General features: G+C 34.6%; 2 protein-coding genes across 4 annotated transcripts; both read right to left on the bottom strand.

Moving 5' to 3' along the window:
- Positions 1-1,289: 1,289 nt before the first annotated feature.
- On the bottom strand, positions 1,290-11,364 carry LOC105164360 (deSI-like protein At4g17486). 2 transcript variants are annotated; one of them, XM_020694762.2, is made up of 6 exons: positions 11,049-11,364; positions 10,550-10,670; positions 9,696-9,970; positions 2,524-2,811; positions 2,103-2,183; positions 1,290-1,595 (listed from the first exon to the last, which is right to left on the bottom strand). In XM_020694762.2, exons 3-6 carry the CDS (start codon positions 9,856-9,858, stop codon positions 1,459-1,461), a joined length of 669 nt encoding a protein of 222 aa, XP_020550421.1. In that variant the 5' UTR covers positions 9,859-9,970; positions 10,550-10,670; positions 11,049-11,364; the 3' UTR covers positions 1,290-1,458. The 2 variants fall into 2 exon arrangements, with proteins under 2 accessions (XP_020550421.1, XP_011081298.1); XM_011082996.3 differs by lacking the exon at positions 10,550-10,670.
- Positions 11,365-19,041: 7,677 nt separating this feature from the next.
- LOC105164361 (nudix hydrolase 8) lies at positions 19,042-24,366 on the bottom strand. Of its 2 annotated transcripts, none has more exons than XM_020695138.2 (10): positions 23,763-24,366; positions 23,029-23,136; positions 22,874-22,911; positions 22,417-22,482; positions 22,162-22,299; positions 21,421-21,498; positions 21,287-21,337; positions 21,138-21,172; positions 20,535-20,643; positions 19,042-19,558 (listed from the first exon to the last, which is right to left on the bottom strand). In XM_020695138.2, the coding sequence occupies exons 1-10, from the start codon at positions 23,881-23,883 to the stop codon at positions 19,352-19,354; spliced, it is 951 nt and encodes a 316-aa protein (XP_020550797.1). In that variant the 5' UTR covers positions 23,884-24,366; the 3' UTR covers positions 19,042-19,351. The 2 variants fall into 2 exon arrangements, with proteins under 2 accessions (XP_020550797.1, XP_011081302.1); XM_011083000.3 differs by having other exon boundaries at positions 22,874-23,136; positions 23,763-23,909; positions 24,010-24,366.
- Positions 24,367-25,067: the final 701 nt, after the last annotated feature.

The raw sequence follows: 25,067 nt of genomic DNA, 5'->3' as shown, positions 1-25,067 counted from the left end.
TAAATGTTTCTTTTGTTTACATATTTTAGCATACATATATATTGAAAATACGGTCCAATTACTATTATATACTAGTTTATACTTAATAGTAATACTTGATAAAATACATATATATATATATATATATATATAAAGATGTAACTAACCTTTTATTATATTTAATAAAATATTTAAAATATAATATTCTTTATATTATAGACTTATATATTTTGAAAACACATATTATTAAATACTTCTATATTGATATTCATTATATTTAATGTATTTAAAATATATATAATTTTGTGACCTTATTAAAAGGTATTCTAGAAATATGGGGGAAGGGGGGGGACAATTTAATCTGAATCTATTGGAAATATCTAAAAATGCCTAATCCCATAAACCAACCATATGTTTCTGAATGAATTTAAAAATGCACATCGCATTCCTAACCTAATACTTCATCCCAATTAACCTAACCTATTTGTTTGTGTCTCCATTTTCAGTTTTCAACGGAAAATATGTATTTGTAATTTTGTATAGATTTTCGTTTGAAATGAAAATAAATTTAGATTAATTAATGAGATTATGTTTTTATATTAAACGGTAGTGTTACCAACGCTTTAGAAGACTTGTGTTTGTGGTGTTTGGTCCCATTGCCCACTTATTCCTTACTCCTACGTCATTGACTGAGGTTTACTTGCTTGATAAGATTAAGAAGTCGCAGATAGGGACAGAAACTAAACCATATGCACAGGCATACATACCTAACTCAGACTGCGACGTTTCATATTTTTATTGCATCTCTTTACCCTCTCCAGTCTTTAATAATACCTTTAACCACTAACTTTTTATATTTAGTCATCAGTTTGTACGTAGAGGGTGTTTAGATGAGCTTCTGGGACTTTAATAATATCCTAATAAGATACTTCTGAGAGTGCCACAAATATAAGGGAGATACCTTCAATATCAGGTGACATATTTGCAAATATCGGATGCAATAGATGCGTGTTGTACAACGCACAATGTCAGACATTGCACAGGGTGATTTTTTGAAGTGTCTCAAAAACCATAATTACAAGTATGAGCGTAGACGATTTTATTTTAAAGACAACTAAATGAATTCTTGGTTTGATCGCTATTTATCTACACAAGTTTCTGTATAAACAATTACAAGATAGGTTGGAGTTTTGTCCTTGGAAAATCTCCTCATAGTCAAAAGGCCAAAAGTTTGCCCCAATTCTCAAAACTATCCAATATCAAAATCATGCAGCAAACTTGACACGACCAAAACCAGAACAGAGTAAGCATACAGTTAAATGAATGATACATATGTACTCGACTACCATTCCAAGAACAAAGGTACTCACACAACTTGATGATGCTTACATTCTTAACAAACAGGTTGGTGATATACATATTACAGTACAAACGCCACAACAGATACCGAAAATGATGACTTAAAAATGAATGGAAAAGTCAAAGAACATCCTTTGCCAGTCTCACTGGTTTGTCTTTCAAAAATGCCACATCACTGTTTGGCACGAGAAGCAGATGATGATCATCCTCCACCTCACTCTCTCCCGCTGCAGATGAAGCACCAGAATCACTTCCATCTGCTTCCGCAACAATTTAACAGTCAGTACAAGTTACACGGGCAAGATGAACACCAAGTGAGATTAGTTATTGCAAAATACAGAAACAAGATTGCGATCAAGTAATATTTTGATTTGACCACATTTGTAATTCATTTCTTGGAAAGAGCATTACCAATAAAAAGTCTCTATATACATATAAGCATAGGAAACTTAAGTAAACCAAAGCAGACACCTTTTAGTTCTATTCTTAGAAGCTATGCAAAACATTTAAAAGTAAAAAAAGATATATGTTAAAACTATTAGTAATATAACACTTTTTGCAGATTCATTCTTGGCTGGCACTTATCCTTTTGAAGAATGTCATAGCAAATTCCAATGTTATTAGGCAACATTGACACTCATTATAGGCAGCAGATCTTACAGAACTTAATATATGGCAGGTTTCTGAACTTTTTAATCTCATATTAATAGCATGTGACAAATGGACAAATATAATACCAAAATAGAAAAAAGAAAACTACTTGCCTGAATACATTTGATTTTCAGGAAGATGCCTGACTGATGTTGCCTGGATACTTTCTGGCAGCAGACAATTACAGAAAGAACCTGAATTTATAAATCACTAATGTAAGACAGAAAGGAGTATCAGTGATAATGATAATGCAGACTATTAGATGTCCCACTTAAATTGAATAAAGAACTACTTTTTTCTTCTCTTACCTGCATTCTGCATGCACACAGGTGGTGAGGGTAGAATTCATGCACAGATTAACTATTTGAGCCATATATGGCTCTGAAGTACCAAAAATTGTTTTTAATCAAGATAAGCCTAAAAATAATGTAAGTCACATCTGAATAAAGTTCGTTTATCAGTCTGCCCTAAGTATGCCTTGTACCATACAAATTTTCATCCCAAATGCTTATGCAAGAAAAAGTACCTACTCACCTACTCGGGCCAATCGATTCACCCATCCAGGTATAGGTTTTCCAGTTAGACGCTGACAAACTTCATCGGTAAAATGATTGCAATTCTTAGAAATCAAGTGATACGTGTCCCCATGATATTTGTTGGAGAGATGCTCCATGAATGACCGAAATTCTGAACGAGACATGTCAGTGCTGCCCAAAAGTATAGAGCGTCTAAATATAAAACCGGGGCAGCTTCTAGGTTCAACCTCAAATACTCCACTGGTTGGGTAATCATGAGCTCCAAAGCCATACTCCAACCCATGTACTACATCACGAAAGATACAAATTATAACTACTGGAATATAAGTATCAGAGGATGATAAAACATCTAAATCAAGGCTACATGACATAAAAATGAGAAAAGAACAAATTCAAAAAAGATGCAGAAAGGCTTCCAATGAAAATGCTTTGTAATGGATTATATCCCCAGGAAAAAATTGGTAACCTAGTATATCTACTCAGACTTTACCCTTTCTGGAACCTAATTCTAAATTTTGCTCTCGTCTCAGAGACACCAACAACATTCTTAGTATAGTATGATTAAGGTTTATTATATTTAACCATTAACTCCATGCATGACTTTGACAATGCGGAGATACAATTGCCAGTATGTGTTGTAAATACAGCCAATAAGCAACAACAAGGTCTGGCTGATTCAAAGTTAAATCAAGGGAAGGTAGATGAACGCATTGACTCGCTGGGTTCACCTAGTCTCAATTAAGAAGACAAGACAGATAGGGGCACTAAACTGAAAGATGCAAAATTTCAACAAAACAACATTTCAACAAAAAGAAATTTCTTCAGAATCCTACCAGAACATAAGATTAAAATAAGATGTTTGTTATATAATATGATCAGCATATCTAACAAAAGGTGCAGACATCATCTCAAACGTCCAAGCTTCAATAATCAATTCTACATATAAGACCTCCTAGACTTTGCAGTAAAAAGTTACGACACAAAATATTTAGCTGTCAGTAATTTGCATATCAAGCAGGATAGAGTGATAACTGATGCATAATAAGGATTTTCGCTGAATGTGCAATAAGTGCCGGTTACAGCCCCAAAAATTTTAAAGCTTTACAAATGTAAAAATAAATTTTTACATAAATCTAGTGGACTCGAACAACTTTCATGTCAGCTGGCTTAGCACTCAACTGTGTCGCAGTTAAATGAATGAATCTAGAGTTCTTGGACTCAATACATGCCTTATGTAATGTACTTATTATATCAAAATTGAAACAAATAAGCATATGAATGGAGCCTCAAACAAGCTCTCTCTCTAATGTGGAAATTAAACTTTCAGATCCATAACAAGCTGCAGAGAATAATACACAAGCATTGGCCCACACAGCCATAATTTCTATATGCAGTCATGCATGGAAAGTAGAGTAGAAATACTATTTCTTGAAGTTGACCAGACTTCAGATCAAATGTTCACATGACATTAAAATTCTTTTTTCTTTAACTGTTTCCCTTCGTAAAATTATACTTGTTTCCACAGATAACATCCATAATCATGGAAACAGAATAAGAGAGGGAATCTCAAACAATTGAAGGAAGAAATGCATTTAGAACAAAAGGAAGGTTCTTGGGAAAGGTAAAGAAAATCCACACAGAATATTTTTGCATTACCTAAAAACATACACAAAGATTGGTCTTTGCCAAAATAGGAAAGTTTTAAAGAAAACAGTCTGGTGTTATCTTCTGTAAAAAAATAAAGATAAAAAGTTGAGGGGGACAGATGGCTGAAGAACAAAATCTCATGTTAACCTCCCCCTAGACCTGGAATCTTACCCTCCACCATTCTTTCTTGTCGAAAGAATTATTCTTTAATTTCTACTCATCTTTTCTTACACGTTAAATTTTACATTGGCTGTAAGCCTTAGTTAACAGACTGGAAATTGGCAGCCAAGCAAAAACAAACAGGGAAATGAAATTGTAGGATTTAGGAAAAATCATCTTAAAAAGTTGACGGCCAGTCAAAGCTTGACTTCAGCAAGTCCACAATAAGAATTGGTATATCTATCTTCTGCTCTATTAACAAATGCGGTGAAGTCTCATTGTTGAAGAGAGGAAATGTACAAAGAAAGAGGACATAAAGACAGAGATGAAGGTTTCACCGAATTTGAGGTGGATATATTAGATCAGAGTCTGTGGCAGAAGAGAACATGACAGATATGCAGCAAGAGGGATAAGGTCAATGAGAGGGAACCCGTCCAAGGGTTTCTTTGAAGATTTGCAATTATCATTTAAATCAGTTGCAGATCTTTCAAGGATCCTGACAGGCAGATAATGATCAACTTTATCATATGCATACAATTTACAAACTAAGTTCCAAGTGACAAGCTTAAAATACTAGATGCCTCTGATGCAGATGTGCCAACCTCCATATAGATTTACTATCCAAGATCCTCTATGCGATGACTCACCATCATCATCAGCAGTACCCATAATTCCCCTTCCTAAATTGCAAGATCAGATCCCTTTCCCTTCAAGCATCTATTAGAGACGTGGAAAAAAAAATGATTTAAATAGTATAGTTATTTTTTTCTTTTCAACTGCTGATATGGAAAAACGAACTCCTTTACACCCTTGCTTGGTAGGTCTTGCTTACGAATCGCTATTCTAGCTCAAACCAGACTATCCACGAGAAAATAGAGCTCACGAATAAGGCAGGTTTTCGTTCGACTAGTTTGTAGTTTGAATGTGAGCTATTTACTATCTGTTACTATTTGTGATGAAAGGAAAAAATCAATGCTTTCTCATAGGTCAGCCGAGAACTTCCCCTTTTTATTATATACGAAATTGTTGAGGGGCGCTTTTTCTTAAACTTAATAAATGGATCTAATAGAATTGTCTTTAGCCAACCTGGCTATAGAATCGTGATTTAAAATGGAGCTTCCATGAGTAAAATATTTGTCCATCAGTAATGGAAATTACATTAGTAGGAATCTAAGCCGAAACATCTCTTGATTGAGTTTCAACTATTGGTAAGGCGGTCATACTTCCTTCACCTAAACTAGAACTTTATTTAGCTGCTCTTTTCAAAAGGCGTGAATGCAAATAAAAAACATCCCCTGGATTCGCGGTGTCTTTCGAGATTCTACTGACTACCCTTTCAACCCATGGAATATTTTCATATCTTCCTAAAGACCAACTTCTTCATCGTCGCAGACCTGTGTTAGACTTCTTATGACTTAAATCCAAAACGGAGGTCCCACTATTTATAAAAAACCAACATCATCAAGTCTTAAGGAGGAAAACAAAATGCTTAAGGGCTTGTCAATCCCTGTAACATAAGCGTTGATCCATCCCATGGAACTAGGTAGAAGAAATGATCAGTGAAATTTTAACATGAAAAGTAAATCGACCTCATATAGCAGTCTTACTGAAACCTTGAAATAGCTGAAGATAAGTGCTACGACTTTGCAGGTAGGGCAGGTTTTGCAGGAACACATCGTGTTCTAGCTGATGCAAACAATTAGAAAGTATATTATGGGATCAAAAAGTGTTTAATGTACTTTGAGATTGTTTGAGGGGAATAATTCCTTATTTAGTTATGGGAGATCTCAACGAAATTGCCAATACTTCAGAAAGATGGCGAATGTACCAGTTACTGAAACAAAAGTTTAATACTCAACAAGCTTATGAAGCATTGCCATTTCCATCATCTTGGTTTTCAAGGAACATCCTATGCATACACGGCCAAATGGAGCAGACAGACTTACTCAGACCATTATCCCCTTCTTTCATATTGTGTGGAGTTATTACTCCACAACTTAAATAAGCTTTAGAAGTGAACTAGCTTGGTCCACTCACAAATACTTTAGCATAGTTTCTTAAACATAATTGAACTACAATAATAATATGAGTCACTAAAAACAACTGGCTAATATTTACGAGTGGAACAAGGATTTATTGTGGTATAGTTTAGAAGAAAACAAAAATAGTTTGCTTGGATCAATGGGATTCAGAATTGGTTTCTCATAACCTCCGGAAACTAGAACATAAACTCATACAGAATGTAATAATATCCAGTTGAAGAGCATATTTGCATTTCTGAAAAATTAAAGGTAGAGGAAATCATGCAGTTTTGAAAATCGAAGATAGATAAATCACCTTTGGTCAAGGGAAAATAAAATTGTTGTGGTCAAAGTAGAAACAAATAAACTCTGTTCATACCCTGGAATCCTAAATAATAAAGCACAATTTATGTGCACACTTGTTCCAACATGGGAATTGGCACTACTATGGTGAGACTGACTTTAGCACAATAGCTTATAGTCATTAATTAGAAAAACAAATGGAAAATCAACATTAGTGTCACAAAGAAAAGGTTAGATTTTGAAATCAGTATGAACTAGGGAATGTTAATAGAAGAAGGAAGAAAACAACAATTACTGAGATTAACCTCATTCACGACCAAGCAGGCATCTCTGAATGCAACTTTTTCATTATATATTAATAATAGGTTCAGAGGGCTCTTTTTCAAGCTAGCAATTTATTCTTACGTGGTTATGTTATGATCAATCTTGGCTTCCGTGCTAAACTTGCAAGTTGAAAAATCAAGATAGCAATTAGCAAGGCATTGTAGTGGTACACCAGGAGAAAGAAAATCTATGTGGTTGATGGGATAGTTCACAAGGAGTTCAAATGAAAAAGTCTTGGCTGGAGAAGCAGTAGACTGATCAGATATCAATATTGCTAAGCTGGGGATAGAGTGGTGAAAAAGAACAGGAACTCTGTCCAATATGGGTCGATCTCCTAGCCTTGTAGGGTCAGTAGGCACTAAACAACTGGCAGACATGCTTAAACCCGAACCTAAAATTAAGAACGACCCTAAGCCTATCAACAAGTAAAATTATTCTGGCAAAAACAATGTGGCAGGAGATTGCTAACTCTGGAGGTAAAAATTATATCTCCTCATTTTGTATACATTTCACAGCATAAATGTAGAAACCCACTCCCGACGTCAAGTTCTCATTCTCATCCAAGAGGATAGAACCGCGACGATTGCCCGGGTACAGTGGTGGAAAACTGTGTTGCAAAACCTGGCACGTCCAACATTACTCGGAAATGGCTAACTTCCTCAAAGTGCTTAAACCCATATCAACATGTACAAGCTACTCAACAGTATACAAACAATCAGACAAATGCACCAACTGATGTCGGGTAGGGAGGTATAAACTTTGGGTAATATATCTTTTTCAAAAACTTAAATAGTACTACAAAAATAGGGACTTCAATACAGTTTTTCAGAAACTTCATGTGCCCTATCCAAGCATGATTCTGAATAGTTTTTCTAGAAGTCAAATCTAGATTAGCTAAGCAAGGGGAATGGTATAGATCTTCTTTATTTTCAATGTGGCCATTACCTGAAGTTATTTTGTCATCTAATCGACACCAACCATGGTTGAGAAATTGATCGTGATGTATGTCAGTCATAAAAATAAAATATAGCAGTGGAAATTTTGCACATGATCAAGAACTAAGCTCAACAAAGATTTGATTGTGTTCCTGTTGCAAATGTTTCAACTGTGGAGGAGGTGACGCACTATTAACCACCAGTAATGACAAAATTGACATCAGCTTTGGTTATCCTTGCCATAGTTGTTAAAAGCGCACGGCGCACCATGGCACATGGCGCAGCGAACGCCATTTTAAAGCACGGTGTACATGTACAGAAATAAATTATATATCTCATACATCAATATATATTCACATTAATAGTGCACGAATAATTAAATATAAACACTAGAAATTATTTTAATCGTCGTAACATAAAAGAAATTTGTAAAATAACAAGTCTAAACGAAAAAAAAAAAGAGTTCGATGATTTAATATATCCTACATAATCATTATAAAACAAAAACAAATATAAAAAAAACTTCTCCCCATTACGTTTTTCCTCTACTTTAGTTTACGTTTAGAAAATGTGCAAAAGCCCTAATTTTTCAGCCCCTATTTTGTTTAAATTTTTATTTATTTTCTTTTTTTTTTAATAACTGAATCAAAGGCTGGGCTAAAAGGTCCAGCCTTTCGCCCAGTATTTGAGAAAAACTGGGAGTTTTTCAAGCCCTAACCCAAAAGGGCTGGGGCTTAAGAGAGGCACACCATAGCCGCCTCTCCACCAGGACAAATGGTTCAGAATGGCACCCCATGGCGGTGCCATTTTGTAAGCTCAGCACCATTTTCTGGCGCTGAGGCTGCACAATGGCACGCCATTAATAACTATGATCCTTGCATTCAAACCATTTTTACAATAGGGGCTAGTATATATACTAGAGAATGGAGTGAGAGATTGAAGAACATCAGGACCTAACTGCCATTTTTTCCTGTGACTAGTCGAACAAAAATCACCAGAGAAAGTTGTGGTCTCTGTGATAGTCCTAGGGAGGACATTCACCATTAGCAAAGATATCAATCCCTCAGTAACAGAGAACCACATAAATATGTTAAAAGAAGAAGCGTCAAGCACAAAAGGAGGCATACCAAAGTAAAAACGGAGAATAGAAAGTAAGCATTCACACGTACAAGTGTGCAAACAAGAATGTTTCTAATGCATGTAACAGTAAGAATGAGAATGATTATCACATATTTATTGATGGAAGCAGATTCATCCCTGATTTAAAACCCCGAAAGATCTATGGATTCCACTAAAGATTAATATCAGTAGCTCTACAGTGCTTCTCGTTTCCTTATTTGTCAGATTATAACCTTCATTAACGCCAACTGTACAACGAAGATTTAAGAAACCTAGCAAGATGCATCAAATTCTAAATCTCTAACCACAATATTTAGATCTGATTATAAGCTTAACTTTTCCTGTAAGAACATAACTCTGAAATCATAGACTAATGAATATCAGCATCGAATGTCGATGAAACAATCATGCAATTGTTGCCCATAGCATTAACAGCCAATCAATGGGAGGAAGAAAGCAATGTCAATGGCTAATTTCAAGTTGCCTATGGCATTAACAGCTACTCAATGGGAGGAAAAAAGATGCTATCAAGATCATGTTAAGACAGATTTCAAATGTAAGTAGCATTACACAAGCATAATAAAATATTAGGAAATCTTAACCAATCACAGGCAAAGGGTTCATATTGAGGACTGGATTAGCAAAGAAACAGTTGATTATACCTTCAATACCGGAATGAAAGATTCCGAGGCCAAACCAATAAAGATAGTTGTTTATAGGAGTGAGATCATATACATTTAGGTACAGCATTGCACGACTTTTCTCTGTGTTGCCCTGCTCCATAGGTGAACTATCTGAGCTGGATGAAATTGGAAACAACCGCATCCTATCTAGCACCCCTCGCACACCACCAACCAGTACTCCAAACTATTTGTATATTTGTATGTACTTGCTATATCTCCAGGTCACCATCCAGCACAGAATAACCTGAAAACCCCTAATTAAAAGAAAAAAGGTATTCCATTATTTTTTTGTGCGATGGCAAATCACTTCAAATTTTAGGGCTTTAATGGGTAGGGTGTTTCCCTAACAAAGCAGATGCCAGAGCACACCGCCCAGCTTCACCCATTCGAGTGCGAGGCCAATGGGTTGGGTACACTTGACCAATCTTATATTTTGGAACCAGGTGCTCTAGAAGTTGGTACCCGAAACTTGTTCAGCCAAATTATTATAACTAGCAATTAATACATAGAAGTTGCAAAAATTAATGCAAAAATATAATGTGACCATCCACATCACAAACTTAAAAAATTTGTATGTTAAATAAGATTAGAACAATTTCAAAAATAACATGAAACCATGCAAGAATTTGAGCAAAGTCATTTTCATGATTCTGGATTACAGGAGGAACCAGAAAGGAAGAAAAATTAAGCCAAAATCTAAAAAAGGATGGGAAAAGGAAAAGAATACAATACCATTCCCATATTTCTCCTACATATAACATTACTGATGTCCAAACTTAGAACAATTACTTATTACTCTGCAGACATAGAAACCAGACAAAATGGAAGCTTACATGCACTCCTCTATTTGGAAGAAATAAAAGGAGAAAAGACACGAACTTTGAGTTCGTTATCGTGCAACAAGAACTGTTGAGCCAAGAAACCTTCTTCCTTGGGATTCACAATAGCCCAAACCTTCGATTATGAGAAAATGCATATTAAAAGTTCACGAAAAAAAAGAAAATAATAATAACAAACAAACAAGGACATCACTGAAGAATCTACCTGCTAAATAGAAAGCAAATCCTAAAACCAGTATACTACGGAGATTTCAATTTGGCCAGAAAAAAGAATCTTCCAAATTAATAAGAATGCCTTCAATTTGGCCCGACAAAAATCCCTATATTAACAAGAAATCACTACCAAAACACTAAAAATTGAATTTAATCAAATGATAGAACAAAAAATTAAACAAACAAATCACCGCATATTTAGCGAAACGGTCCGACGGAATAACATGATTTCAAAGCAGTACCATCGTAACCACCAGACCATAGCGAAAATGTATCTTACCGTCGATATCACCGCCTCCTGAAACTGGAGGTGGACGATGGATGGTGGCGGAGGCTACAATGAACTCCGGGAAGAGAAAACCGGCAGTCCGCCTATGGTCCCGTGTGTAATGTGCACGAGGGAAGAGGTATAAAGGGTTGGTTCCCGGTCGCGGCAGCCTTCAGATGCTCCGGAGGTCACACGGTGGGCGGCGATGGAGCCTGGATCGGCGCGCAGGGTGAGGGGACAAGGAAAGAGGGAAATTATACAGATGAGAGGGGGACACGGGAGCGGTGGGTCTTGTTTGGAGCTAAACTAAAACCGTTGTGTCTTATCAGATCCAATAGTCTTTCAGCCTTATTATAAAGTCAACAACGGGTATATAGATTTTAAGCTAATGTTTTAATTCTTTTTCATTATTAATTTTAAATTTTAATTAAATATAAAAAAATATTTTTTAAAAATATAATACTACCATAATTATTTAAATATAAGATAATAGTACTAGTGAAAATTTATATGTCTATATTTTAGATTTTAGGAAAAATTGCATATTATCCCGGTGAAATGGAAAAATTGTTAAATACTTATATAATTTAATAGTTTAAAAAGATTTTGTGTAATTATGGACCATGCAAGAAGATCTTCTTCATTAAAACATTTCGGAGGATTTATTTTATATTTTATTATTAAAAAAATTATATTATTATAATTTTATTTAATATTATAATAAAAACATGACGAGTCGTTATTTAACGTCAATAAATTAAGTTGGAAAAACTAAAAAGTGGCCAAGTCGTGATTCTGAATCGCGACTTGGCTTTTTCCTCTTTTTTTTAGTTTAAATAAATTTGTATAATTTAATTATATATAATTAATTTTTAACAACATATTAAAATTCAAAAAATTATAAAATTAACATTGCATTAATTTTAAACATTACAATTAAGGGTACAAATGCAATAGTGTATTTATTTTGTACAATTATAAAAAATTTTAATTTTGCATTCGCTCACATTTTGCGCTTCATTTTCATCACCACCGAACCGACAGTTCGCTTACCAGGATACACAAAACCATCAACTACAACAGGAGTAACGGAAAACAAATCGGTCGAGCACTATAAGTTTTTTTCTTCAGGATGGTCTTATCCATCGATCACTCGAGGCCCTAAAACCGTATTCATGGATAGGGCTTGGAGCATGTGGCCATCATACTTGGACGAGTTTCCGCACCGTTGAAGTTGTACTCCTGATATTCAAGAGTACAAGATATTCAAATAGTATGAACACTCTCAAAATACACAAAAACTTCAATGCGATAAGAGACCATCCATCGCTGCATAATTCACCACCAAAATGCAAAAAAATTTGAATTCGAGAAAACGAAGTAGACATAGTTAGCAAGAAACTAAGAAATAATGCATGACTGAGTTTGGCGAAGAGTGAATGGGTTGATGCTTGCTATTTATACACGAAGGGATCAACTTTTTTATTTAAAAAAAAAATTAAAGAAGGCTAGCAACAACCTTTAATCAAAGGCTGTTGCACCAGCCTTGTCATCACTAAAAAGGCTGACCGTGTGGTCAGCCTTTTTAGTATACATATATATATATGCATATATATTTGTATAATTTAATTATATATAATTAATTTTTAACAACATATTAAAATTCAAAAAATTATAAAATTAACATTGTATTAATTTAAAAAATTATAATTAAATGTATAAATGTAAAAGTGTATATTTTTGTACAATTGTAAAAAATACAAAAAGTATACAATTAGTCCTGGCAACCCGGTACTGGCACATCTGATTGTGTTGAAGAATTTCTTTGTTGGGCTTGTTGTCGTGCACGCGTTTGCGCCTAATCCATCTCGTTGTGAATACGTGTTGTTTGATTTCGATCAGGGTGCTAAGAGATGCAAATAGTAGGATCGTGGACCAACTCAAATTCCGGTACATCCCAATAATCTTCAGAATGCACATATTCAAATGACTTAGAATATGTATTCTTATAAGCCATTATATTATAATAATTCTTCACCATTGATGCAGCATTAATCATGTATGCAGCGCATACCTTTTGAGCGTGACTGCAAGGAATACCAAATTAAGTCCATTTGCCGCAAGAACATTCTCGGTTTGTAATTTTGACAACATGGGTGTTGACTCCATGTCCACTGTGACGTCTTGTAACAACCGAGGCGGACTGTTGGAACTGATGGTATTTGGTGACGGTATGTTCAACAGAATTTTGATGCCAACGTGTGAACATCTTATGTGCAAAATCCGTCCACAGTTGGTTGTTGGCCAACATTACAGAACTTCTCGCTAACCTCTCACGGAAATAATGGACACTTCGCTGAAACATCAGCAATTGCTGTCAACGGTAGGCGGCGAGCGCCTTTCAATACTCCATTTATGCATTCCGATATATTTGTCGTCAGAATTCCGCATCGCCATCCACCATCATGAGATGCTGTCCATTTTTCCTTGTCGATCCTATAGAACCACTGAAACGCCTCAAGTTTCTGGCTCTTTATCTTCTCCATAATGCGATTGAATTTTCTGATCTGATATTCAGAGCCAGCTTTCCAACAAAGATCCTTCAACACAACATTTTTGTGTTTACTGTTGAAATTAGAACACACATGCCGCAAGCAATACCGGTGCACGCCGTTTGGTCGCATGAAATCCGGACATTCACGTACAGCTCTGGTGATACCAGCATGGCGGTCAGAAATAAGGCAGATACCCCGTCGCCCCCGTATAATGTGTCTGCTCAGTTGTCTAAGAAACCACTTCTAAGATAAATATGATTTTTCATCGATAATTGCAAAAGCAAGAGGGAGTACCTGTTGATTTCCATCCATGGCAGTAGCAATCAACATCTTGTTCTTGTATTTGTGTATAGATGGGTCCTATCTACACTGATAGGTTTGCGATAGTGTTGGAACCCTTCAATACACGGCTTGAACGCCCAGAATACGTATCCTATCACATATGCACCGGTTGATGTGTCGCGGCTTTGTGTTGCCATTCAATAATCGTTCCTGGATTATATTTTTGGAGAGCTCCCAAGTATTTGGATAGCTTTTAAACGGAGCTCTCCCATGTGCCATAAACCATCTCATGTGCTATAGACGTTCAGTTTACGGGCCTCGTGATGGGACTTATTATCTCAACAAGCCGAACATAGGTCCGACGATATTCCTGAATGTGATCTAGATGCCGTACTATAGGCACGACGTGCGGATGGTAGCTTTTGGACTCATTTTTACCAAAATAATATGTTCGAACATGTACAAGAAATCCTACATCAAATAGGATTTTCTGGAGTTTACAGGTGCGGACGCCTTCAATTAAATCAACACCTCATCACTACATTAGTGTAGAGGTGGCGATCGGAGATGCACACTTTTTATTTTCGTGTAGGGGAAGCCACAATTACCCTACAAGATATTCAAATAATATGGGCACTCCCCATAGACAGCGAGTCGGTGACTGGAATTGATTTCGACGCATAACACAACAATGGCAGGAATATTGCCTTACTTACTTAGGCTTTAGCCCGGATGCAAATGCGTTGGCGGCGGTCGAGATCACTTATAACACTCCTCACAACCTCGTCATCCAGTACACCCATGCTGTTGATGTGCCCAAATTCCTCAGGTAACTATGTATCATTACTATATCTCTCAAAATTAGAAGATAAAGAAACAACGAGGAACTATAGTTGGGGAGTGTTGTGCTGGCATTTTTATATCGTGAATTATGCAATGCCAGCACAAAAGGCAAAGCGACAATTGGTGGCGCGCTGCAATTGCTACAAGTAAAATTTACTTAATAACTCTTGCACAATTTTTTTGCTATAAATATTCATTAATAACACATATTTGTATTGTTCGTGCAGATTTGGGCATGGTCACGGATTACACCACTTTGTCCTGGACTTGGTGCCCAACGACTATTTATGGACCAAGTCCAAATGGACAACAATCGCTGGCTCCCAGCAGCGCCATATGGTGCTACTTGGAATTGTCAGCACACTTTCACCAGCACAGTACGGGGAACTGTCCGAGTCATACGAGAAATATTGGATGAGATGCAGGCGGATCAGGTAATTTATTTTTAATATTATACGTGTATTTATACAGTGAATTAAATGCGTATTAATTTACATCTTTGTATTTATTACAGTTCATATGGCAACCATATGACATGGACTCGAATGTCATTATGGCTTACGCCGATGGATTGAACCCCCAGTTGTGGAGATCATCATGTCTATTGATATTCTACGCGATAGTTGAAATGCATCGTCCCTAATGGGTTGTTCGCCAATTCGGGATGAGGCAAAATGTACCAGAATCGACGGATACCGGGATATGAGCCCCCATCAGATTTTTCGTAAAAATCATATGGGCGCAGATTGGTACCTGCAACACATACAATATATCACTAGATGGCAAAGACGATATGACACGATTATACAGAGGCCACCCATTTCGAATAGAAGGGAAACAGAACAAGGTTATTGGGAATGGTACTACAACATAACAAAAAATTTCGTGTCGTCATCTACTGATACACGTGTGGAAAGCAGGTACCAACCTGGAGAAGCACCTATGTTGCAAGTTGTGCTACGTTGTTATATAATATTGCATATTTTATGGTAGATTTTTTTTTTAACAACACAAGGCTCATTATTTTTCTACAATTTTCAGGCAAATGAGGTGAATGCCCTTGAAACTTTATGTCGATCTAGACCACCAAATATTGAAGGATATAGTCAATTGATGGATAGATTTGAACATGGATTACATATTATCAAGGAAGCTATAACCCAACAGTCACAACAAATTGCTTCTCCATCCGATAATGCTCCCACAACATCCCACAGGCAAAGAAGAAGTTCTAGCCGAATGTCTATTGGTTCAGTTGAACGTTATGATATTGGGGTGGATATAGCTGGTCCTTCTACAGTATATCCACCTCAACCGCCTCAAGATTATTACATGCCTCAACCGTCTTAAGACGAATGGTTTCAATCGACTCAATATATACCAAACCAAACACAAGATTATTCTCTTGACCTTGGTCTTGGTATTAATCAACCATATACACAAGGATTTAATATTTCACCAATTCCATTTCCATCATTTGGTGCATATCGTGACAATGTGGAGTCAAGTTCCGCAACAACATCAAGTCGGTTCGGTGGTGATGAAAATGAGGCACAAAATGAGCCAGTTCAAAATGTGGGCGAGGAAATAAGAAGACCTCGGCGCCAACACCACAGACGGAATTGTGGAATGGGTGGACATTTTTTACATTTATAATTGTATAGTTCATTGTAATTTTTTACAATTGTACAAAATAAATATAATATTACATTTGTACCCTTAATTGTAATATTTTAAATTAATGCAATGTTAATTTTATAATTTTTTTTTGATTTTAATATGTTGTTAAAAATTAATTATATATAATTAAATTATACAAATTTATTTAAACAAAGAAAAAAAAGAGGAAAAAGCCAAGATCGCGACTTGGCCACTTTTTAGTTTTTCAGGTTAATTTATTGACGAAAATACGACTCATCATGTTTTTATTATAATATTAAATAAAATTATAATAATATAATTTTTTTTAATAATAAAATATTAAATAACTCCATTTCTCAGAGTTGTCTGTACGTGATAGGTATGTGAATGAGATTTTTTTTTTTTTTTTATGTATTTTAAGTCTTTATTCTCTACGAATAAACAAAATTGTCCCTGTCTTTATTGTTTTTGGTTAGTTCGTTTTATTTTTTATATTTTGTTGAAAAAAAAGTATGATAAATAACTACAAAAATAATATTTATAGGTAAAAAAATATTATTGCGTCGAATTAAATTATTATACATATCAAATTTTTAAGATTATTCAATATTATTTATAAGTTTTTAAAATCAAAATACATGATTTAATTTCTGAATATTATAGTTAATTTAAATTTGTGTTGGATATGGTTTGAAATTATATTATTTATATAAATCATAGTAAATAAATTTTAATTTTTAGTATAATATATTCGCCTCGCTTGAGGTGGGTTTGGTATTGGTTATGGCGGGTTCGGGGTAGGTTCGAGTCCATTGGGTTGGGACCCAGCCGAATTCAGTGCGGGATACGAGTTTTTCGAACCTGACCCGATTTATATTTTATATAATTTTTGTTATTCATTATTCATATGTATATGATGAATAAAAAGTTATTGTACTATATCTAAATCCTTAAACAATTTTGCATATATCCAACTTTATATAATAAATACAAAAAATAAAAAATTAGTTGATTGAATTATTTGTAGATCGTAAAATAATATTACTTAATGAGAAAATTAATAATTTAGGTGAACATATATTTTGTCTTTTACAATTCATTTTAACTACTATTATGTACCATGTGCAATGAACATTTTTTTTTGGGGGGAGGGGGGAATTGCATTTTACTCTCCTATATTTTAAAAATAAGCAAAAAACTCTATGTGATTTCTAAAACCCTACGTGAAACCCACCCCTTCCTTTATAAACTAACGAAAGGTAGAGTGCACTTGCGGGTGGTGGGGGTTGGCTTGTTTTTTTTACAGGTTTGGGCCATTTTTTGCTGTTAATTTATAAAAATGCCCCTTGTTATGTTTAAAATTACAATAACCAAATGTACTTGCTTTAACCTTGTTTTTAATGTTCTTCTTTTGCATTTTCGTCCTATCTAAAATATAAATAAATTTATTCTTAAATATATTTATTTAAATTACAAAAAATGTAGGTATTTTTTTATAAAATTATAATTTAAAATAAAAAATTCAATTAAAATCATAATACAAAAAAAATACTAAGTTCATTTTTTAAAATTTAAATATTTATATCAATGTAAATACTAATCAACAATAATAATAATACTTTTTTAATTTATTTAAATTAATACTTAATTTAAATATACTTTAATAAATTATTTACTATAAATAATATTTACATTTAAATTACTATCATATGTATTTACAATGAAAATTTTAGTACTTTCTTTTATTATTTTTAAATTTCAAAAAATCAATTTTTTTGTTTTATCTAAATAATAATTTTAATTTATATTAAAAATAAAAAATAAAAAAAGTAAAAGAGGCAACAACGACGATCACATGGGCGACCACCGCATCACTGTCGCCCTCAGGGATTGGGGTAGGCGGCAGTTGGAGGGGGTGAGGAGGGGGAGGGGAATAGGGTTAATTTATTATTCTTATTTTTTGTAAATAATAATTTAGATTTTATATTTTATAATTATAAATATAATATACATCAAAATTAATTAATCTTGACCTTTAGTAATTTGACATCTAAAGGTTGAGATGGATCCTACGGCTATTATATGATAAATAAGGATCCAATGGCCATGAAAATAAAAAATAATATATAATAGATTATGGCATAATGGTCTTTTGACAAAATAATTAACACTGTCAGTTTCAATAAGGGTGAATAGTAAGTGTGCTATATTTAAAAAAATGGATGGATTTTTTTGCCTATTTTCAAAATACAAGAGGATTTTTAACTTAATTTTGAAAACACAGAGAGATAATATGCAATTTGGCTCTTTTTTTTGGGGGGGGGGGGAGGGGGAGGGATTGTATTATATTTAATTAGTCACATTGTAATGAGTATCATTCAATTAGGCAATATAATGTATTTGTTTTATTCATGAAAAATAATAAAATTAATAAAATTACGTAGTCCAAACATTAATAATTTATAAAAAAATTACTGTATAAATGAGTGCATTTTAAACAATTCATATTTTGCGAACCATTATAATTTATGATTATCCTAAGGATCCCACCTTAATAACCACATTCTGTTGTTCCTGCTCGTTTGTTGAACTGTACTTGCTTAGAATACAACAGAGAGGATCAAGTCTATCCGAACCCCAGCTGGCTTTCAGGTTGGAGATAGTACTACACAAGTATATATTCATTTACCCGGAAGGGATCAAACATATCTCAATAAGTTGAGATGCATAGGATTATTTTGAATATCTACAACGCAGAACCTGTTTTGATAGTCTTACAAGACATTTACTATACATTGAACGTCGTAATTAGATGGAAAATGGTGAAAAAAAAATGGAAGAAAGGTAGAGTGGTGTTAAAGTTATGGTGAGTTCTCACGCCAGGCCATAAATCAACAGACAGAGAGAAGCAAGGAATGTGCTCCCAAAGAAGTGTTATTTACATTATATATATATGCATCACAATTACATTGTTTTAGCAATTAGAGTCGTCCTTCAGTTGGCTTGACAATCAGAATCCTTATCTTCAACTATGTTGAAGTACAATGAGGATGTTTTGCCGTCAAATTTGGACACCAGCTGGTGCACAGATAATCCGCAGTAACGCTTTCCAAGCCTTGCAATGCAGATTTCAATTATTTTCTTGAACATGCTGTCCCCTTGTATTAACGGTTGGTTCACAAACTCGTCCAAAGGCATCCACTGTGTGCGCATAAAGAGATACCGTAAAAAAGTTAGACAAATTCATCCAAACTGGTAAGTGTCCCTTGAATCTTTAGTCATACTTAAATGCAATTCAAATGTGATCACATAATCCTTTACTGGCGGTTTGTTAGTATCTTTCCGCTCCCCCCCCCCCCCCTCGCTGTTCATATTTTTTGCTTGTGCTTAGTTTATTTTCAATCATAATCCACCTAAATACTCAAACGGGATTCACAAAATGTGTGGATATTTAGGTATAAAAGGGATTTCAGGCAATAGAAACTGGCTAACAGACCATTTTGTAGTTTGAGTATTTGATAATTGTTCATGAAGAAATTCTAAATTGAAAGTAAAATAAGTAAAAGAGAACTCTCATAAAGTCGTTATAAGCCTAAAACTGAAGATAGGGGCTTGATCTAATAAAAGGGCGATAACTACTCCCTCGTTACTCTTGATCCCACATGTGATCAACTATAATTGATTTCTCAATAAGTAGGCAAAAATGACTATGCACCTTTGCTGATGTCGTTTTGTCAGCACCTTTTCAGTAAACAATACAAATGACCTAACCCTCATGATCTGCTCCCTAAACAAGCAACTCCTAGTTTGTGAGATAAGTCTTAGAATCTTGAAAGCATTAAACTGTTATAAGCCCTGTTGACACACTCAGTTTTTGAGCAATTCAAGAACGCTTTTGATAATGTGAGGATAGAATTTCCATGGATTACTAGACCTCTATCAGCATTCCTCTAGTTTCAGTGGCATAGAACCCATTTCCATTTCACAAGCCAAATTGCAAAGTGACCCAGAAAATTTCATGTTGACAGTATTTGTCTTCTCCGTGTAAATGTTCATTCTTTTCAAGTTGCCACTCCAAGAAATTGGTAAGCAAGAAGGATTATCATCAACATTATCACCAAACGGCAATAATGGTAGACATGGATATATATTGTATATTTATAACAAATCATGTTACCTTGGCCGCTTGAATTTCTAGATCATCAACCATGATTTCTGTCGACAAGGGCCTTAAGATGCAGACGAAAAACAGATCTGACTTCTCAAAAGAGACATTCTGGGCGTGCCTGTAGTATATGTTAATTATAAAAACCAGGTTGAATATGCACAAACATTCAACACAAAAATCAGTTTGATCAATGAGTTGTAACCTTAAAAGCAAAACAAATTAATTTTCCATGAATTATATTCCAAACTAGCATGTTCAGAGATTGCATGTTCAAAGGCCATGAAATCACTGTAAGAATTGGAGATTGTAGTGTAATCCAATTTGTCATACTAGATGATCCAAAATTGAGGGTTCTGAAGAACTTTGTTTTTCCTAATTCTTCATGCTAATTTGATATGAAGCTAAATTTTCTTACACAAGTTTTTTCTGTTTCAACCAAGGAAACCCTTAAAGATATGTTTCTCTACAACCAATAGTTGTGGTGTAAGTAGTTTGCAACCATTTCTTTGTCAGAGATGAGAAGATTACAGGCTTATATTTATGGCAGTTAAAAGATGGAACTCTCTAAATACAAATATCGAATTCAAAAGTAAAGGGAAGATTTTCTTGTACCTGAAAGCTACTACTTCCACAAATTCAGTATCAACCTGGAAAAGAAAAGAAATGTTATCCTAAAAGATCTGCAAGTGCGATGTAACAACACCAAGAGAAATTTGAAACTAGAATGCTCAAGCAGAAATTTCACTAAGCAAGTATCATACCCCTGTTTCCTCTTTTACTTCTCTTACAGCTCCTGTGTAGATTTCTTCTGACTGATCAGTAGAATAACATTGTATAAGGTATGGACATTAACAGACATCAGCAAACATATATATTCAGAGGTGTTAAAACATACCTCATGAATGAAACCAGTTGGAATTTTCCAAAGACCAAATAGGCTGGGAGTACTATGTTTTTCTTGCACTACTAGGACCTGTATGGAGTAAATACATCAGAACTACAGAAAAGGTTTTTCTGGATTTTCAAAGCTGAATACTCATGGATATAGATTGGGTGGAGCCAAACAGCATGAAAGGAACACTCGGCAAACGGAAACTACAAAGCCCTAAAAGCAGGAATAAGATTCTGAAACGGATTTCATTGAGGCCTATGACAAACTTGTTTGATATACATAGGGCTATTAGCTACACAAGTCAGTAACCGTAACGAAGCAGAACTAGTATAAGGAAATAGCTTCACGATCTCCATTTAGTAAAGAGATCTGTGAAACTTCTTCAAATGCAAGTATTTCTCTTTCTCATTGATTCATGAGAAAGTAACTAAAAAAACAAGTAAAATGAGATACATGACCCAGCTGGTAAAAGTACCAAAATAACACAAGAACATGCAAATACATTGTCAAAATAGAACCTTCGCCAAAAGGCCAAAAACTAAAAAAATGTACACCAAACAATTTTCACTGAACCATGCTCACAGAATTGATGCTTAACTCTCCCAGAACCAGTAGACCTTAGTTCTGGGTAGAGAAACTTAGGAAGACAAGGGACGCAGGATGTATGTAAAAATATTTCTGGAATTCGAGGATGAAGTTTTCCAAGAACAGAGGATGCATTTGTTTTAGCAGTGGAAAACATACCTCATCTTTATCATTGATTACAAACGAACCAACTCCAACATGATGAGAAGCATTTGATGGAAGCAGGCAAGGTCCGTCAGCAATCCAGTATGTCATCATGACATAAGATCTCTCAGCATGATGATACTGAAATCCTTCCTACATAAAGCCAAACCTTAAGGCACTGCTCACTTACAATGAAAAACTAAGGGGCAGGATACTTGTCATTTATTGTTTGCTATTTTGAAAATAGAATAAGTAGGATATGTATGTCACCTGTACAGCTACAGGAACAAGGTCAGATCTTTCCAGGGGTAGCTTGAGCCAAACACCCTTCTTTCCCTGAAGTCGAGTGGCTTTAGATTATTAATTCCCTGACTTTGAATTTTAGAAACAAGAAAAGAGCTCACCTCTGGTTCATCAATTATAAAGTAATGAAAAATAAGCTAACATAGTATTGTATAATTTATAAACACGTAAAACAGAAACCTACATGGTAAAGTCATATTTTTCTGATAGAATGATATAATGGCGTTGATGATGTGAAAGCTAAGACATAAATAACAACTAAATATTGAAGAAGAACTTATAAGGACGACAATTAAAGAAAAATATCTTGTTGACAGCTGCAAATTACGATAACTCAATTATTTGAACTCTTCAGAAGATTAGCTACAGAGGACCTGCTGCAGCGGTGCCAATAGAGGTAAAGCAAACACATAACAGCAGATACCTTTATTCTCCAATGGCACATAGATGAACGAAGTGCAGCTGCAAATACAGTAGGATTAGAAGGTAGTGTCGTCGGATTTACAACAACTCCATCATACTCATCATCAAATGCATCAAGGACTCTGACACTTTTCAGGAATGGACTTGAACCTGAACCTTTTGTTCCATTGATTCCATATGAATTAGAGTCTAGACGATCCTGTTGGCTAACTGCACTAGTGCCAGTTGGTGAAGTACTTGGGTATGAAGCCCTCGGGACAATGCCTGAAAAAATCCAGCTAAAACATAACTAGGAAAGAAAGGGTACGATGAGATGAAAGCTAGATTCAAAAAGTAGGTTTTGATAATACACAAAAAGAAATTTTCTGGCTTTATGTATATTAACACATTTACATTCAAATCTACTTGTATATACACATACTGACATGCAAGAACGTATAATAATGTATACCTATGTACACATGTAGATATATATATAATAAGGTTTATCTTTGTGATACAGATCATGCCATTGAAAACATTAAACATACTTTATCTGAGCATGTGAGCAAAAGAAGGAATTGATAATACACGGAAGGACCAAAATGTGTGGATCTCACCGATCAAAAAATGGTTCAATTGAAGCTCGTCAGTGCACTCATCTTTAACATTTCTTTCAAGTTCATAACGAATGCATATTGCTCATTAATCAATGACAAAAGAAACTTCACTAACAGGGCGCAGAGCCTCAAACAACAGAACTGTTAGTAAATCATAACACAAGACTTCGCAGTTCGCACTAACCAATAAGCAAGCTTAAAATCAAAGAGACTGAAAACGGACTAATCATCAACGCACATTTTTCTCAAAACCATTCCCTTTCCCAATCAAATAAGGAATCTTAAAGTTACCTCTGCAGGAACAAGAGTGCGGAATCACTTTCATAATCTGTCTCGAGTTCAGGAAAGGGCTTGAAAGCATCATCTCTGAACCGGAAGATAGCGACTTCGAGCCAAACAGTTTCAGCTCCATTAATAAGTAGTAAATTCCTCCCAAATCTAGATTACCCAATAACAAACTTAGTCCGGAACTCCAACTAAGTAATAGACATATATATATGACAACAGATCACAGAATAAAAATATTATCTCATGGTACTCTGAAAATATTCGGAGAATCCCTCGAAATTGCTCCAAAACAAGAAATATTCTTGGGATTCTACACCTTCGGGATAAACTAAGCAAACCAGATAAATGCTCTCAACAAACCACGAAAAGGGTGAGTGGGAGAGACAAAGAATCAGAGAATGCGGTTGGTTTCTCCCTCAGGCGCCAAACCAGGAAGAAGACAAGGAATGTAATCCTAATACCGGATGATTAAAATCATAAACTACCCCAAAACAGGTTATTTGTATTATGAAATGGGTCACCCCATTGCGAATTTGTGGTGAGAAATTGGCTTCGCTGTGAGAACGACAAACAAATCATAAAATCCACTTTAAAATATCTCAAGTGAAAAACAAAAAAAAAAAAGAGAAGAATCCGACATAAGGAGAGAAAGAGAGAGAGAGAGAGAGTTAAAGTGACAGTGAGTGAAAAAGGAGGAACATGTGTTTGAATGCGTGGATAGAGCAACGTCATCAAGGCGCGTGGGCCACAGATGATACTGCCCATGACGCCTCGGTGCTTCAATTATTTTATTTTAAGAAATAATTAATAATTATAGTTTATTTAATACAGACATGTAATGTATATAATCTTTTTTAATAATATAATTTTTATTTTTGGCAATCATATCTTTTTTTCTTATGGTAAAATAATCATAAATTTGGAAAAGGAAAACACATATTTCTAAAATTTTGATGTTACTTTTATTCCTTTCTCGTGGGAATATGCTTATGCAGTGTGTATATATATATATATATGAAAAACAACAAACAACTCTCTCGTCATATTTCAAATAAGCAAATTACTCTCTTATGAAAAAAAATAGTAATTTACATCTCTATATTTTTAAAATACAACAATTTACTCCCCTTATTTATCAAAATGAAGCAATTTATCTCACTGTCTAAAGAGATAAATTGTTTTATATTAAAACATAAAGAGGGTTAAAATCACTATTATTTTTCATAAAGGGATACTTTTGCTCATTTGCAATTTACAAGAATGTAAATTACATTTTGATCAGTTTATCACAAAAATTGAACGGAAAAC

Source organism: Sesamum indicum, linkage group LG6 (assembly GCF_026168435.1).
Source record: "Sesamum indicum cultivar Baizhima isolate 11 linkage group LG6, ASM2616843v1, whole genome shotgun sequence".
Lineage (NCBI taxonomy): Eukaryota > Viridiplantae > Streptophyta > Magnoliopsida > Lamiales > Pedaliaceae > Sesamum > Sesamum indicum.
The sequence above is the reverse complement of the archived record's forward strand: the minus strand, read 5'-3'. Positions and strand labels throughout refer to the sequence as shown.